Source organism: Acinonyx jubatus, chromosome A3, assembly GCF_027475565.1.
Source record: "Acinonyx jubatus isolate Ajub_Pintada_27869175 chromosome A3, VMU_Ajub_asm_v1.0, whole genome shotgun sequence".
Lineage (NCBI taxonomy): Eukaryota > Metazoa > Chordata > Mammalia > Carnivora > Felidae > Acinonyx > Acinonyx jubatus.
In genome coordinates, this window is record NC_069388.1 from 40,974,820 (window position 1) to 40,993,461 (window position 18,642).

Sequence of the window (18,642 nt, forward strand, 5' to 3'; positions counted from 1 at the left end):
TAAAACAGATCCTCATAAGTGGAAGTCACTCCCCACTTAATGCAAAACAATGCCCAACTCCTTTTGGGGGGTGGAGGGGTGAAGAGAAGGATCTAGAAGGAGCCATTTCTCCCCCTGCTCTGTACTTGACCAGTTTGCTTTCCTACTTCATCAGCTAATCATCCACTGAGAAACAACTCCATACAGTTAGTACAGGCTACAGCGTGACTTTTCTAGTTCCGTACTCCAGAAAATCAAACTGCTCCCACAGCCCCAGCCCCACCAGAATCAGAATTGGCTCCTGGAGATGTTATGCTGCTCACCTTCCTCTTCTCCCTGAGCTTGGCAGCCTCCTTAGGATGGTTAAAGCGAAACATATTGGTTCTTCCCAAGAGTATCACAGCACCTAAGAACATACAAAAACAGCAATGAGTTCACGGTAAGCAACTGGTTGGTTGACAACATCATGTTGTGGAATTTTACAGCTGAAATGTAATTTCCAGTGCACTATAAAATGGTAATAATAAGGGAAAGACTTAGTCTCAAAAGTCTGCTTATATAAGCCAATTTTAAACCTGCAAATATTCTTATTTTTATAGCTGAGTGTCACAATACTCATGTTACTAAGGCAGAAGTGATGGATTCAAGCATTATATTACGAGATTTAAAACTTAATATCCAGATAATTATAGTTTTGATTGTTAGGAAGAAAAAAAAGCAGTAAGCTCTACAAAGAGATGCTGTAATACCAACCAAAGCATATGGTCACAAATTTGGGAGATGTTTATTAATGCCAGTAAAAGGAGAAATCCCGAAGGAAAGCGCTTTCAAAAGAAAACATGGTATAATCGGCAGAGTACAGGTAACCACTACTAACATCTACCTCAGAATTTGACAGGAAAGAAATTGTGTACGTGTAGGGTCTATTACCATGTGAAAACACTGCTTCTTGATAAAACTGTTAAAATTTGGGTGGCCACATGAGACACACGAGAAAGGCTCCATTTGATGGACCAGGGTTCTGCTTATTCAAAAAATGATCACACAGAATTCAAGCCAAGTACCCAAGGGTAACAAAAATGTTAACTAAGGGCAGGGACAAATTTTAGCATTTTTAAGCAAATAAGCAAACAAACACTTTCCAAATTCAGAACTGCTCAAAGCTGGTATGGGTGCCACAGATGGCAGTGAGCTCCTTGTCATCAGAGGCATCTAAGGGAAGCAATGTTCCAGAAGAGATTCACTATGTCGTCTGGTCCCATCCATACCCGAGAGTCTATCACACCTCAGAAGAGACCCCCATGTTCAATCCTTGCCCTGAAAAAGAATGCAACTTCTTTGTGAGGACAGAACATATCCATTGAAGTCAACCACGGAAGACGACGACATGTGATGAGGGGTCAAGCATCTAAGTGATGTGTGCAAGGCTGCTCAGCTGGGTCTCACAAGGCAGCTCGAGGACAAGAGAGGTGGTTCCAGTTTGGGGAAACCGCAGGGAAGGGCTAAGCCTGACCAGGGAAATGGACCTGTCCTGCTGTGGGGAGAGGAGGGAGTCAAATCCACCCAAAATGCGGGGCATCAGAAACAGCACCAGGATAGAACAGACACTGTGAGGACTTGGAGAGCCAAGGGAGAGAAGTTGCATCAAATGTCACAAACTGATGGGCTGAGAGACACCAGCTCAGAGATGTTTTGTGTGCCCCGCGAAAACTTAAAAACTAAAATTATTAGCTTCCAGTTAAAAATCTGCAGTTTTTACATAAAGTACTGAGTTTCTTTCTGATTTCCCTTCAAAACCTAGAAGGTAATGTATCAGTAGATTTGTATTGCCACTTGGCAAAAATCCCTGGGCTGCTGAAGGCTGCCTCCTTTGGACAGGGCACGTGACCTGTGGGGTAACAGCAGTCACCAACCTCTTCACTTAGCTACTATTTCCCTACCTGGGCCTCAAAAGTAATATCGTAGCCCCAGGTGGCTATTCTAGAGCTTCAGACCAGTATATCCACCTACCTACTCAACATACTGCCTCAGATTCTCAAATTCAATATGGTTAAAACCTAACGGGTTAGGTCATAACCCCAGGGAGCTACTGAAAGGGTTGGTTCTGGCAGTTATCATTATTTAGCGGAGAGGGAGTCCATATGAAAAGAAGAACACAGTTTTCAGAGACTTAAAAGTATAGCAGTGGATAGTAACCAATCTACAACCTGCTTATCCCCCTCATGGAAAATTATATTCGTATATTTTCCAATCATGAAAAGGCACCATTACCATAATTAAGAAAGGTGTTTTCTATACCTTTTATGACCAGGACTCAGAACTGTGTGCCATACAGAGAAGTCAAAAGTTAAGCAGCCATGTCTAGGATATAGGTATATTTAATGCTCTGGAAGTGAAATTAGAGATTAATAAGGCAATCACATTCAATGTGCTAATTAAATTTAATCCAATTCTTTTTTTATTTTTTTTCTGTTAATCAAATGCCCAGCCATGCAGGTTGAAAAGTGCTAAAATATGTTAATGGAAAAATAGAAATGGTATTTCAGAGACATATTTCATATCATATTAAATCATTGAAAATAATCTTGCCACCCATGTATTTGCATGAAATACACATAAAAATCCCTTTAAGAGTTATAAAAGAAAACAAAATTATCCATGACCATTCCTTGTTTCTACCTAAATAATGTGCATAAACTGCCTGGCACATAGAAAGAGGCTTGTTAGGGGCCCCTGGGTAGCTCAGTCGGTTAAGCGTCCAACTCCTGATTTTGGTCCAGGTCATGATCTCATGGTTGATGAGATCGAGCCCCAAATCAGCCCATTTGCAATTCTCTCTCTCCCTCCCTCTCTACCCCTCCTGCGTGTGTACTCTCTCTCTCTCAAAATAAATAATTAAACATTAAAAAAAAAAAAAAGAGGCTCTGTTAAGGCTGGTTTCTTTCTATTTCATTTTATTCCTTTACTCAACAAACCTACTAACTTAAAAAATTGGCTTTGTTTTTACATTATGCTGCTGTTCATGCATTCATTCATTCATTCAACAAGTACTTAATGAACCCTGACTGCATGCTAGTCACTGTGATAAGCACTGCAGATACAAAGTTGAACAAGTCAGACATATGCCCTGCCCTCATGGAATTTATAAGTAAGAGAGAGAGGTGAATAATCAAATAAGTCCACAATTAGATGCAAAGCTACACCTAAAGGAGAGATACCCTGCCCAGTACTCAAAGAGCACATAAGAAGAGGGTTGATTTAGAGGAAGTTAGGGAAAGAAGAAGTGGGAAGCGGTGCCTAAGACAAGCTCTGAGGATGAAGCACGGAGAGTGAGGGAGTGGCATGTGTAAAGGTCCCATGGCAGGAAAAACTGATGGTGGTGGTGGTGATGATGCTGAGTGACTGGAAGACAGTTAAATACCTACGGCACAGGAAAGGGAGAAGAACAGCACACGCAATGAAGCTTGAGAGAGGGAAAGGAAGAGACCACATAGAATCTTTCAAGATACAGTAAAGCAACTTTTACTTCATGAGGGTGCATAAGAAGATGGTGAAAGGCTTTGTGCAGCATCACATGATTGGATGAGAGTTTCAGAAAGTTCATTCTTTCAACTGTTTGAAGAAGGAAGCAAAGAGGGCAAGGGTAGATGCAGATAAATAAGGTGGGAGGCTATTGCAAGAGTCCAGGTCAAAGACAATGGTGGTTCAGCACTGGGGAGAAGGGGAGAGGAGAGAAGGAGAATAAACAAATCAGGAAGATATGTAGAAGATAAGGTCAATAGGACCCCATGATGGGCTGCATATAGGGACAAGGGAGGTAAAGAAGATGTTCCTGGGTACTGGCAGGCAACAGCTGGTTGGACGGGGAGCTGTTCACACAGACTGAGAATACTGAAAAAGGACCAATATTGGGTTGGGAGAGAAAGCCTGAGTTTGGTTTTATACATAATGAATTTGAGATGGCTTTGGCAGGCAGAAATATGGGTCTGAAGCTCTAGAAGAAAAACTTGGGACATCTATCCATCAGTGTATCTACCAACCTACCTACCAACCTACTTACTCATGAATATATATAAATGTATATGTATGTATGTGTGTGTGTATATATGTATGTATGTATATATGTATGTATGTGTGTATACACACACACACACTCAGACACACACATGCACGTATGTATATGTACATATCTACCTAACATCTGTGTGTGTTAAGACCCAGAGCATCTGCCCTGCCCCAAACTCTTGTGTGGCCAAGGGTGAGTTAAGCTCACCCTTTCCAGAATTCAGTTTCCTTATCTAGTCATCAAACTGGATACTTTCTAAGGTTCCTTCCAGATCTTAAACTCTTTAACCATGAACTACTCCTTGATCGGAGGTTAACATGATTAGTCACAGCAGATGGACTTTTCTGATGCGTTTAGTTTGTAATTTTTAGAGCATATCTAAGCCTCCTTAAAATGCATGATGGCTTCTTTGAGTTTACTTCAGAGCCTGTTAAATACCAGAAGGTAGACAAGTTCCAGATGGTCTTAAAAGGAAATGGAAGGGAAATGACATTGTAAAAGGGTACACAGAGGCACTTGTTAACAACCAAAAAAAAGATAGAAAGAAAGAAAAAAAAAGTGCTTTGCTTAAATCTCTATGAATGAAACCACTGAATGCTGATTTCACAGAAGATTTTCTGTTTTAGTATTTCAGGTACACTGAAAGTGAAATTAAACATGTAAACATTTCTATGGATTTCTAAGCAGTATAGTGACAATAATCGTTAATATCACTATTAATTACCCTCAAATTTTATGTGAGATTTTCTAATTCTGCTACGGCACAAATAAATCAACTCTTTTATCCTATTAAATGTTATCATATGAATATGTCTGAGGTGATGATGCACAAATTAATTAATTCTGGGTTATAATTAATACAAACATGTAGGAAAACTATACTTCCCAAAAATGGATGGTCCAATGTAACAGGAGTTTAGAGGCCAAAAAATAAGGGGCCTGGTGGAATTTTGCTTCAGTCTCCAAATTCTGAATTTGATTACTTTAGAAAGCCTCGCCCCACCCCACCAAGCACACCGACAGGATATAACAGACGGCTAAAGCATGCTCTGTGAAAGAGAAGTTTTCATTTTGGATACAATTGTCAGGAAAGCAAATCTCTGTCTAGGAACATAAGTTTCTATTTTTTTTTTTAATGTTCATTTATTTTTGAAAGACAGAGAAAGACACAGCACATGCAGGGGAGGGGCAGAGAGAGAGGAAGACACAGAATCCGAAGAAGGCTCCAGGCCCTGAGCTGTCAGCATAGAGCCTGATGCGGGGCTCGAACCCACAAACCATGAGACCTGAAACGTTCAATTGACTGAGTCAACCAGGTGCCTCAGGGAATGTAACTTTCTAGAATGGTACTGAGATACAAGTCAGGGTAAGGCAGGATGGGTGAAGTTCTTAAAACCTGTTTGTGTAGGATCATTTTCCTTCTGATTTAAAACATCCTCAAAATATTTACATTAAAATAAGTTATGATGATGGCACCATTTGGAGGACCTGATAAAAGAAAGTCTGATTTCCACTAATAACGCCAGTACTTGAGAACGCATTAAGTAATATGTTTGAAGGCCTTGGGCTCTTGTGACACTGATGTCATTACTTAAGACACCTGAATTACAGTAATTTTCCTCTATCTCCAAACGGCTTCAGGCAATGAGACGGGGAAGATTAAGATCTGACATGGTGCTTGTGGTAAGAAAATTTCATATGAATACTGACAAATTCAAACAGGGTAGGTGGCTTGGGGTTCACAGCTAGCTTGGATAAGTGACAGGCACTCAGCATCAAGGGTAACGGACGTCAGTGTCAAAGCATGCCATCGGGTCGTCTGCTAGTATTTGTGAAGGATATAAATACACATGACACCTTGTCAAAAGGCCACATAGGCCTGGCCCCCTCCCTTTCAACATTTATAAGTCAAATGTGGATTTACAATTTCCTGATTTAGATAAATTACTTAAATCCTTGTTCACTCTTGGTAAAGGAAAAATTGCAAACCTACATTGTGAGACTCTGGAGAAGAAAGTAAATTGATTTTCAATCTTTGTTATTGAGGTTTCCAGCCAAATAATCCATCAAGAATTATTTGTCCAAGTGTGTGCATGGGTTGACTCTGGAGCTATGTAAAAATCCCAAGATATTCCAGTCCTGTCCCCAAAGAAACGTTTAGATGTGTGTGGGGGTGGGGCAAGTGGGAGCTGATTTTTCTCTTCTGAAAGCCTGACAGGAGATGCAAAAAGGAATTTTCATTCTTCTGAAGGAAAATGCAGAAAGTGTATGAAATAATTAGAGGATGATTCCAGACAGTAGAATATAAAATGACAAATTCTAAGGTACTGAATGGAAGGCATTATACTAACTGGTCAGGCTATTAGTAACTTTCTTTACTTCATATTCTTTGTTGCCAACAGTACCATTTATTCTGTTAGTAACAAGCTCAACTATTCAGTTCTAGCCTCCTACACACTCCAAGCTGTCAATATTTTATCGTTCCTTCCAAAATAGTTCTTTCCAAATGCCTCTCTTCTCTCCAAGCAGCAACAAGGGTCTCTTCCCTCCATCACCCGTCTTGTGTTACTGCTCCTCTCCAAGCCCCCTTGGTCTACACAAATGTCACACTGTCCTTCAGGTCAGCGACCATATTATGCATTGACCGAATGGTGAACACCTTGCAGTCTACAGTTCCCAAGCCCTAGAAACCTGCCACGATTCGGCAGCCCTGGTCCCCCATTGCTCCTGGCTTCCACTTCACCCACCTTCCAGGCTTCAGACACTTCTTCACCACACACTTTGGTCAAAGCACATCTACATCACTTTTTCCCCATGTGCCATTTTGACAAATGCATCATCCACTTCAGAATTCAGCTTTGGGTAAATTTCTCCCTTTTTGGCAGTCTACAGCCACCCTGTGGGAGGAGTTTGGGTTCTGCACAGATGGATAAACACACCCCGCCCTGTCTGTCCCACTGAATGCCACTACAGTGTGGGCAGAATGCAGGCAGGAGTTATTCAAGGGCCCTGACAAGTAAGCAGTAGCAGGTGGGCTGAAGAAGACAGGGATCTGAAGCACCAATGGACAGACAGGGAATGTACTATTTGCACCCTCCAGGGTTCCCTGGCTTAGTCTAGGAGGAAACCCAAAAGCTGACATCAGCACAAATGAAAGAACTCCAGGAGAAGTCCTCTAGTTCAGGTTCAAGGTGGAGTGAGAGGGTACCCTGGCAGCAACAGAGGAAGCAGAAGGGGGCCCACGGATGCCTATAGCTACGAGGAAGGGGAAATCCCTCTCCAATCAGAGAAGCTATGATCTCCATGAGGGTGGGGCACAGTCTTGTAGCTTCTCTCTCTCTCTCTGCCCTCTTCCTTCTTGGCCCCAGACTTGGGCACAAGCACAGAAAGAACATGAAAGAGTAGTATAAAGCTCCAGATTTCTAGCCAGATGACAGAAACGGGAAGGCTCTTCAGTGTTGACACAGAAGGAGAAGTTCAGGAAATCAGACTCACAGAACTATTTATGAACTCCTCCGCCACTTAGTTCTGACCCTCAACAGCACACAAAGACTTCAAGGACTGACCTGAGATACAGACTACGGCTCAGGTCCCAGACAGGCCCTTAGGTAGCACACACGGGACAGACCAGAATAGCACCACAAAGGCTTTGAAAATTGAATTGGCATTGGAACTAGAATCACAACCCCCAGAGGCTAATTCTAACTTACGGTCTGAATCCAACCAGGTCAACCGCCTGCTAAAACAAAACAAAACCAAGCAAAATCAACGTTTCCCATAGGATTTAAACAAGACTCAGAGTCTCATATCAAAATATCAAAAATGTCCAGGATGCAATCTAGTATTGTTCAGCATATGAAGAAGTGGGGCAACCTCAACGTGTATGGCAAAAATCAATCAACATATGTCAACGTGGAGATCATAGAGATGTTGAACTTATTTGATAAAGATTTTAAATCAGCTATTATATAAATATTCAAAAATAGGAGAATAATCTTGAAAGGTAAAATGTTACAACAAAGAAATAAAGGATATTTATTCAAAGAAGAATCAAATAGTACAACTAAAAAAATACAACAACCAGAATAAAAATACACACTGGTTGGGCTCAATAGAAAGGGAGAAAGGACAGAGAAAGAGGCCGTGAACTTGAAGACAGACCAATTAGAATGATCTAATCTGAAAAGAAAAAAGAGGGGCACCTGGGTGGCTCAGTTAAGTGTCTGACTTTGGCTCAGGGCATGATCTCATGGTTCATGAGTTCAAGCCCCTAGTTGGGCTCTGTGCTGACAGCTCAGAGCCTGGAGCCTGCGTCAGATTCTGTGTCTCCCTCTCTCTCTGCCTTTCCCCACTCATGCTTTCTCTCTCTCTCTCTCAAAAATAAGTAAACATTAAAAAAAAAATTTTTTTAAAGAAAAAAGAAAAAAAGTTTACCAAAGGGTAAAAATAAGTAAACAGAGCCTCAGGGACTTGTGGAACAATACTAAAATACTTAACAGTCATGTAACTGGAGTCCCAGAAGAAGGGAAGAAAGACTATAGGGTGGAAACAAATTATTTAATTTTGACTATGACTGAATGAGTATAACTGAAAAGTTCCCAAATCTGGAGAAAGACATAAACCTACAGATTCAAGAAGCTGGGCAAATCCCAAACAGGTAAACATCAAGAAATCCATGCCAAGGCACATTGTCAAGCGACTCTATGGAACATGAAGCTAAAAGTGACATTTAAAAAGGAACAGAGAGGTCATGAAAAATCTCTAACAAGAGATGAACCCAATGAAGAGAAGAAAGAGGTTAAAGGGACTATCATATGGTTGTCGTGTACACCAACATCTGGGACACCAAGAAACTGTCTTGAGTGTTATTAGTTTTGGTCAGCTGGTCTCATATCAGATGTTCATCAACATCACTTACACGGCTTGTGAAAAACTAAAGTACTAGGCCCCGTTCCTATATTTTCTGACTCAGTAGGTCTAGGACGGAACATTTCAAAATGCTCTAGGTACTACTGATGTTACTGATACGGGGATGCACTTTTAAGAACTGTGGGCTTTGGGTAGAATCTTTAAGAAGAGCCAGGGCTTTGACTTTCAAAAGCATCTACTGAAACATCCATGTACAAGAAAAAGGGATCATATGTACAGATCTCAAGTCTGAGGAAAAAATCTAATGATAGTGAGTACTTATGAGCAAGTACAGGTGAGTTAACTGGGAGGCCAGCCACTGATATCTGCTGGCTGGCTGTAGTGTACAAAAGATCTCTTCTGTTCATTAGATACCTTGGAAAAGCTGCTGGAAGATCCATTTCCCTTGCTAGTTCCACTAAAATCCTTTCTTAATTTGCCACTGAACAACTCACAGCAGTGCTTAAGCAAATGAAAATTTTATCAAAGCCTCCTCAGCTCCACTCCCCAGATGATCACCTGTTACCTCTTTCTGAGTGCTTGAATAGATGCAAATATATTTTGGCACTCAAGCATAACGCATTCAGAAGCACCTAGGTGTAAAGTCCCCAGATACAGTTTCTGCGGCATGTCTAAAAGAAGAGATGAACGTTCAACAGCTCTGAAAAACCCGCCAGATGACCAAGGGAGTCCACTGATATGAATGGGAAAATTAATCACCTTTTAACAACTATCAGCTTTCAAGTAACATTTTATAGTAAAAGGACAAAAATAATAATAATTAACGTAAGAGAGAAGAATTCCTAGCAATTATATAGAAAATGCTGAAATACTTTTTGAACTGTAACTCACTTGATTTTTGTACCATTTCATAGTAAGTATTTGGAAAAAAGAAGAAGAAAAGCCTAAGGTCACTACCAAGAACAGCTCAAGGCCTATGCACTAGATACCCTGGTCAAATCCATGCTTTCTTCTCTAGCAATTGCCTCCTTTCTACAGAATCACACTATTATTCTATAAAGTCATTCGATGCAATCATTCTATGGCATCGTGGGAGTGAGGAACGCTAAGCTCCAGAGAACACAGCAATGGAAGAGCACACTCAGGTGTGATGCTGCATGTGCCGTGCGTGGCTTCTGGAAGAACTCAGGGAAGAGGAGGAGAAAGGTTTCACTTGCCGGGCTTTAGACAACACACATTCTGTATGTCATCTCATTTAATTCCCACGGCACTAGCAAACGCTTTTCATTTTAGTGATGTTGCCAGACGGAAATACTCCTATAATTTAAGGCGGGGGAAGTATTGTTTATACAATCTCGAAGTAAGGCTGTTAACTGATACAGGTTAAAAAAAAAAAAATTCCCCACAATGGTGCAAATCTGCTAAATACAAGTAAATCTCCTATTAGTTGACATTCACAAATCTCTTAAGTGATCTAGATAAGGAAGTGGTAATTACTGCCTGTGCTTTTTAAGGGGACAGCCTAACACATTTCCAAATGAAGTAATTTACTAATGAAAAGAGACGTTTAAGTATCAAATATCAGCAATAAACTGGAAACTGATAGTGAAAAGATAGGAAGCTGCTGGTAATGCAGGGTAAACCTGGAATCCTGTCAAATGCAGACTCAATACAGTTAGATGGCTGTGACTTGGGTTAACGTCCATCTCTTCTTGACACCTTCACTTAAACTGCTTCATGGGCAAAAGCCAAGTAATTTTTGGAGTATGAATATACTGATATGTTTAATTCTGTTTCCCAATTATTATATTTTAATGAAGTCCATATTCTTTCTCTTTTTCATTTTGGTCTTGTTTTTTGTTTGTTTGGTTTGTTTTGTTTTCTGTTTTTGTTAAACGATCAAATCTTACAAATACAGCTGGAAATTCTTCTGTAGCCCTACCTGATAAAAGACTCCCCAGGACTCCCCCTTCCTCTCCAGAGGTTAACACCATTCCAAAGTAGGCATGTGTTAGTCCCATTCACATCTTTTTGCTTTTACTACATAGTTTCATAACCAAAAAGAACACACTGTATATGTTGTGTTTTTAAAATGTGTTCCAGTTCTCATTTTAATAATCCTTAAAAACGAAGGTATGTGGAGAAGTCTAACCCTTAATTTCAGAAGGACCATACACATGGCTTTCCTTGGTCGGATGTTTCAGTCTGAAAGTATGTGCATTTAAAAAAAACGGTATTCTGTTGCTTCGTTCATGTAATGCCTTGAAACACAAAGTCATCTTGCATTTCACTGCCCTAAGACTTGCTAATGACATTTATTCTTGGTGCACGGTGTTTTAACGCTTTGGAACATGGCATTTTTATGTCGGTAGCTCAGAAGAGCACCAGAGGAGCTCAAGCCCAAATCATGGCACCACGGTAATAAAAACAAGATACCCCACAGGAAAAAGATAATTCTGACCATTAACCTTAAATGTCAATTAGTACTACTTTCCGAGGACAAGTCAAAAATTTAGTTTCAGTCATCACTAACCTGAATAGGCATATTTTTTAAATGGACTTTCAATTAAGGTAAAAATTTAAGATTTAAAAAAAACTTGATAAAAATACTATATGGGAAATATATTTATTACTTACCTTCAATGCCTCAATTCCCAAGAGAATTAGAGACATAATCATAGCTATATAAGCAGATGGCAGTGGAATAATAAGCAAATTCTTTGAACTAAATAAATAATAATCTTTCTATGGGGGTGGGTGGGCAAAGGGTAGAAGATAACCCCAATACTGAACAGTAAGTTCTAGGCAGTTTCCCTGTTAAACAATATGTGCTCTAAAAGCTCCTTTTACAGTGTATTGTTGGGACCTTAAAACTGATTTTTTTCAGAGAAACACCATTACACATAAAAGTTAACCTCCAAGAGGACCCACAAGAGACTATTTGACCCATAATGGTAGAAGCAGTGATTCTACAATTTCTTTGAAAAAATTAACAGGTATGAATAGCACAAAAACATTCAAATAAGAAGAGAAATTAAAGCATATTAAAACATAACAAGCATTAAAATTGTGCGATACCTGTACAAAAGTAGAAATACAGAGTACACGAACAAAGTGGAAAGCCACAAAATAGATACGTTGCTATGTGTCAGCGTTCATTTTTGGGAAAGAAAATTTCTTCGAAAGAAAGGTGGGTATTTAGCATGCATGAGGTAAGGTTATAATAAATGATAAACCAATATGGAAAAAATTAAATTAGGTCTACCCCAGATGTATTAAACGATTAAATATTTCAAAATGAATTCTAAAGTTCTACTCATGCATTAACGATGATATTGGAAACCAGTACAAGCCTCTTATAAAATCCCATAACAATACACAGTCATCAGAGCAAGGTCAACTTCCCCTGACCTGACAGGGATGCAGCCCCTACAGAGATCTCTACTGCGCTAGGGGACCCATCTCCCGCCTCTCACCATGACCTGTGCACCAGCCCTGCTGCCCAGAGGAACAGCAGCAGGCCCTCCACCTGAGGTCCTAAGCGTGAACAAACAGGTGGTCTGGGTCTGTGTGCTCACAAGCAGGACAGCCACTGAAACGCCCTATATAGTGACCTCCTGTCTGCTGGCCAATTATGGTAACCTTCTGGGTTCAGGGCAGACAGCCTCTCACCATGACTATTACTCTGCTGTCCATCAAGAACCAGCTTCTCCAACCCTTACTGCCAGAGTCCTTGTCCTGGTTACAGACAAGCAGAAAATGCTGCTTTGGTAATGATCACTGGGTACTCATGGTATCCTTGGTTTGGGCTAGTCACTGGCTACTGCTGAACTCTGACATTCCCAGCCAGCTCCAAGGTACCCAAATGTTTCCCAAGCTCAACTTACCCTGACACTGAAAAATACTAATAGTACAAAAACAGATGAAGAGATCAATGGATGAGTGGATGACTTGGTGGTAGGTTCATGGGTGGATACTCCATTAGTTGCTTTTAGAATGTCTTCAGTGGATTCTATACCCTTCCTATAAAAGGATGATGGTTCTGGTACCATACCATCCTTCATTTCTGAGATAACTCCTTACAACTGATTTCTGCTCATGACTTCACTAACACCAATGAACTATATGCTTTCCATCTGTCCAATTTCCCCCATGTGTCCAATTCCTATGTCAAACCAGATACATTATAGTATGTAACTATGAAAAACTGTTATCATAAAACTATGCATAATATACAGAAAAAAAAAGGGGGGGCTTAAGATATATCAACTCTTTCCTTTGTTCCTCCTCGCATGACTCAGTACAAAAGCCATTAGGCGGGACTATGCAAAGCAGGCATCAGCATGGGAAGGGAGTAAGTTTCAGTGTCTGCACTAGAAGAGTGAGGGCAGTGGCGTGGTAGTCCAGCATGGGGTGTCAAAGCCTGAACAGGAAGAAGAGGATCCCTGCATGAGGAGGGGGCAGAAGTGATAGCATACTGGTTACATAATGGAAGTCAGGTTTATCACTATCAGAAAAGGGAGCTATTTACAAATATGAAAAAAGGAAAAAACTAGAAAGAATGCTATGGTATTGTGTTGGGTTAGAGGTACTGATATGAACTCCTGGTCAGCAATATAGATGTTGAAATGCTGACGCAGATACAGACATAAATATAGTGTTGTATAAATACAGACATAAATATGTGTTGTACACACAGAGACACACACTTTCCCTAACTCTTTTGACTAACAGGACCTGGGAACAGCAACACCTCAAGAGCGACAAATACATCTAGAGCTCAGATCTTAGTTTCTAAATCCCATTCTCCACTGAGATGAACCAAGGCTCCTTGGAGAACTGGCTGATTCCAGCAAAGTATAAGAGATAAGCCTGGAACATGTTATTGTGTCAGAAATTAAGGAAGTGCTCATCGATGCTGGGGACAAGATCCAAGGACACAGGAATTGGCTTGGAGCAACTCCCACTCACCAAACCTGGGACAATTTGTGTATCAAAACAAATAATGACAGACAGACCAAGACCTACCAAATAAAATAGCGAGCCATGTGACCCTGTTGATACCTACAGTAAAAATCCTACTAATGTAGAAAGAGGGAGATTGCCACGTGGCATCCATCCGAATAATAATTCAATCAGACACCAGCACCCCCCAACATGGTTCCAAAACCAGTGGGTGAAAGTGTGATAAAGAATGGGTATTTATGATCTCAAAATCCTGCCCAATATCCTTATTAATAAAAAGGAGGAAGAGAGTAGCTTCATAGTAAAGAAGCCTGACAAGCTCCATTTTAATCAAATGATCAAAGCAAGCATCTCTTCAGTAATGGGACGTGGGAAAAACAGGGCATCATCTCTCGGACAGTCCTGTCAAGAAGGCACAATATTAGTGTCATCGCGAGGAAGCAGCAGATAGATGCTACACTTGTGTAAAGGGACATTCTGCAACATATTTGACCTGCCAAAGTCTCAAGAGTCAGAGGAAAGCAAAGGAACTCTTCCAGACTGAAAGAGACAAGACAGGTGGGGCAACTCAATGCAGCACATGATGCCGGATTGAATCCCGGACCCACAGTGGACATTGTTGGGCAAACGACAACTTGAAGGGCGTCTGAGGATCAGATGGCAGGAATATACCGAAGTTTGTTTTCTAATCTGGATGCTTATCTTGTAATTACACAGGAAAATGCCATTGTTTAAAGGAAATAAACACTGAATTATTCAGGGGTGGTGGGGCATCATGTTGGTGATTTACCTTCAAATGCTTCTAAAACTAAAAAGTTCTTTGTATGAGAATTGCAAATTTTCCATAAAACTGAAATTATTTAAAAAGAAAAAAAAAAAAGCTATGATACCAGATCCTGTATGTATACTACAATCACAACTATTCACAAAAAGAATACAAATATGGTAATAAAGTTACTAACAGCAGGCACTGTGTTAGGGTTTTGCATTTGAAAGGTGCTTTTTTAACTTAAAAAATTCCTTTGAAGTCATATTTCCATAAAAGCAATAATTTTTAAGACAACTATATATATGTTTAATTCAACAAGACAACTGGAATTATAAAGAAGTCCTCCAGCAAAACAGAAAACAGCATAATGAAGCAGTCTGCATATTTCTTATAACTAACCAGCAATTAATTCTAAGATGCACACGTTCTCCCATTACCTGGCCAACTTGTTCTCTAGCAACAGCATACACAAAGAACTCTGAAAACCAAAACCAGATACCTTGATTTAGGTGTGTGGCCTCCATGATCTGAACACCATTCACGGAGCACTGAGACCCGCTCAGGGGTATCAGAGTCACCGTCCCCCCAACGTTTTCAAAGATGCAGTGCTCACTCTCCAGGTCAAGGCCATGAAGAACTAAGTTGGAAAAACAAAAAAGAAAGATAATATCTTCTTTGTTATCGAGTACAGTGAGTCCCAACCTTTACTTATTTTTCCATATTGAATACCCTTCCTTTTCCATGTAAATATTATGAAGTGAACATTTATGTTCAGGGAGAAAAGTGAATTTCAGGACTTCATGGCATCAGCTGACAGACGCTGAATGTTACCTCAAAGGGTCTGGATTTCACCTGTGTAAGAAAGTAAGTTCTCACATGCTAATTTCTCTCATCTTCAGGGAGAATATAGTTAAGTAACTTGTCTTAATTGAATACCATTGTGTGGCTCAGATGCTGAATAAATTTCCTCCACCAGCCACCCAAAGGTCACTGTAAAATGGAAGCAACAAAAGGGCTCTGTGGGTCAAGGCCCTTCTTATAACCTCTGCACTTATAGACACTGCATTCCAGGAGCAGAAACCAAAGGTGAACTTGGCCTGGCATGGATCTTGAGAGGCCCAAGGAAGTCTCCAGAAGCTGCACTGGGATGCACACCACCACAGCCTGTGCCAAATCTGAGAGAACATGACCTCCACTGACCTCTTGGAGCATGAGGCCGCTAAAGTACCTATTCTTGTAGGACTACACCGAGTTATTCTTACTTGGGTGAGTGGCCAGGCATGGACATGAACGCCTGTCAAAAAAACCTACACAATTTTAGGCACAGTTCTTGGCCAGCTTCTCAGAAGTACAAATCAAACAGCTTCCACTGTTCTCCACTGAACCATACTACTGAGCTTTTCTGTGCACAGAAAACATGTGTTCTTACCACTCATCATCATTTACAGCAACCCCAAAGGTCAAATACACAATTTAACGATCAGAAGAGGAGGCCTGACACCTAGTTCCACTCAAAAACAGCTGAAGCTCAGGACTTCTGGGAACTGGTTTTCAGCTCTCCCAGTTTCACAGCAAATAGTAAAACACACAGAACTACGCTAGCTTTGGCGTGATGAATAGCTTACACTTGGCAGGAAAGCAAGTCCATTACCAGCAATTCTAAAAACAGCTGAGAAGACAGAATTCTTCCCCTGCCACTCCCCACCTTGTCACACACACACACACACACACACACACGCACACGCACACGCACACGCACACCAACCACCACCACTACAGTGGTTGCCCGGGTATGCTTTTAAAGCCTAACAAGACCTCACCCTGCTCCCGGGCTGAATCACTGCTTATCTGTGGGTCTCGGCAAAGACTTTCAGGAAACCCAGAAGTCATACCTCCGTATGCGTGTGTGTTGTGCACTCTGGCATCATTGCACAGGTGTCTATATCCTTCCTGTTGAGGGATCTGCTACCCACTATCTATGTCTGTTGGCATATTTTCATCACTGTCCCATTGTGACGAGAGTAGAGTAATTTAAATTACTCTCGAAAGTTGTGACAGAGTATAGAATGTATATATGGTGGGGGTAAGGATGTACAATTCCATTTTATTCACTAAACTAATTGTTCTGTTCCATTCATTTGAGTTGCATTCAAAATTATAGAAATGCACATACTGATCGATACTGTATTTGCAAAAGAGGTTTTTTTTATAATCACTTTAGTGTTAGTCATTTGAAAGAAAATTCTTCATTAAATGGTTTTTAAAAATCACTGGGAAGAAGAAATTGATAAAGATTCTCACCAATATCCTGTTCTGTTGAAGCATCTTCTCGACCAACATATGTCTGACCTTCCTAGGAAGAAAAGTCAAGTTGAATTTATTAGCAAGAACATGAAGAATGGTCTGTTTCTCCATTTTTCATGTAAACTCAAGCAAGCTGGTGGCTGATAGGCTGAGCAATGTTCCAGACAGGCCATAGCCTCAGTGCAATTAGAGTTCACTGAGGCTCTGTAACAATGTCCCATGTTGCCCAGAAAATGCACAGGTCCTGAGGCTTCCTGCTCAACAAGGGTAGGCTCCTATTTTTGGCGTGCATCCATACTCTGTCCACGTGGGTAATCCCACTGATGTTCCTGATCCTTTCTGGCAAGTTTCTCCTCTAGGGGCCAAAGGTTCTTCCTATCTAAAGATACAATTTATGGGAGGCTGCAAAGCTCAGATCCAACACTATCCTCATTTTAAGGCATGGATCAGAGAGAGGATACTAAGTCAAGGTTACAGAGGCAACCACTGATACTAATGTGGTAATTCTGTTCTCTTGACACAAATTGCCAGTTTGGGACCAGGCCCAATAATGTAGGCTGGAGACACGCTTTATAATTAACCCGAGGGACTAGAAAATTACATGTAGCAAATCTCAGCTCCAGGTGGTTGTAACTTTCCTTCCTTGGTCTGCCTGCCTTTTTGTTCCTTACCTCTCTCTCACTGATTCACCAAAGTGGCAGGCAAAGTAAATGCATCTTCATTTAGCTTTAGAACTCCATAAACATGGGAACTTTTAATACCACAGAACACCAGTGAGCCATTGAAAATCCCCAAAGGGCTCAAAGATTTGTAGTGTATTCTCTAATGTAATAGTTGTGTTCACGGATGTAGAGTATTACAGGAAACCCTGCTAGTGTCTAAAGAGGAAATGGAAAACAAAATTATGTTCTACTTAAGTCATTTCTAACCTTCAAGTGATATAAGATGATTCCAGTACTCAGAAGGTCATCATCAATGCCAATCAAATGGGGCAGTTCAGAATCCAAAACAACTCCAATCCCTTCTTTCCTAAGGGCTAGAGTTTGTTCCTGAAATTAGGAGGGAAAGGAAAGGAAAGATTACTTAGAGGAAAGAGAATGAGTAGTATTTTATTTCTCATCAAAATAGCTACAAGAAAAATGGAAAATCTTCATGCTGGGATCCTGGCATGTGGCAGGTAAAGTGAACTTGAAATATACAAAAAGCTCAATATAAAATGAAGTAAACTTATTGCCTGATGAATACAACCTCTTTGAAACCAAGCTCAGACCTTGCCTTGCTTAGGAAAGGTCCTAGGACCACCCAACTACAAAGTAATCTTTCTCCCTCTTCAGAACCCTTATTTCACTTAATATCTAGAAGTCTCCCAATCTGTCGGCTCTTCTCACCGGTTACTATGGTCAAACTGTGAATGTTCCCCAAAGCAATCCTTTCCTGTGCATTAGCAACCTCTGTGCCAGATGTACTTGACCCTCTGTCTCCTGAACTAACTTCTAATACCTACCAGGTCATCCCTATGTACATAAAAATCTGCAACACATTCTCCCAACAACGACCACCATGACCACCCCCCTTGGCTCTGCATCTCCTCCAACTACCAACAATTTCTCTGTGTCCCTTTGGAAATAATCTCCTCCAAAGTCTTCCCTACACTAGTGGTTTCTCCAATTCCTCCCCTCCCACTCTCTCC

At 40.7% G+C, this 18,642-nt stretch overlaps 1 protein-coding gene across 6 annotated transcripts in view; it reads right to left on the reverse strand.

Annotated features, from left to right (window-relative positions):
- The window catches only part of KIF16B (kinesin family member 16B), a 287,157-nt gene that overhangs the window by 127,977 nt on the left and 140,538 nt on the right, over window positions 1–18,642 (reverse strand). For all 6 annotated transcript variants that reach the window (XM_053200271.1, XM_027069539.2, XM_053200272.1 and 3 more), the window contains exons 13-16: window positions 17,882–18,001; window positions 16,950–17,001; window positions 15,148–15,285; window positions 303–385 (exon numbers count right to left, since the gene is read on the reverse strand). In XM_053200271.1, coding sequence (XP_053056246.1) covers window positions 303–385; window positions 15,148–15,285; window positions 16,950–17,001; window positions 17,882–18,001 — 393 coding nt within the window. The remainder of the gene's footprint in view (window positions 1–302; window positions 386–15,147; window positions 15,286–16,949; window positions 17,002–17,881; window positions 18,002–18,642) is intronic.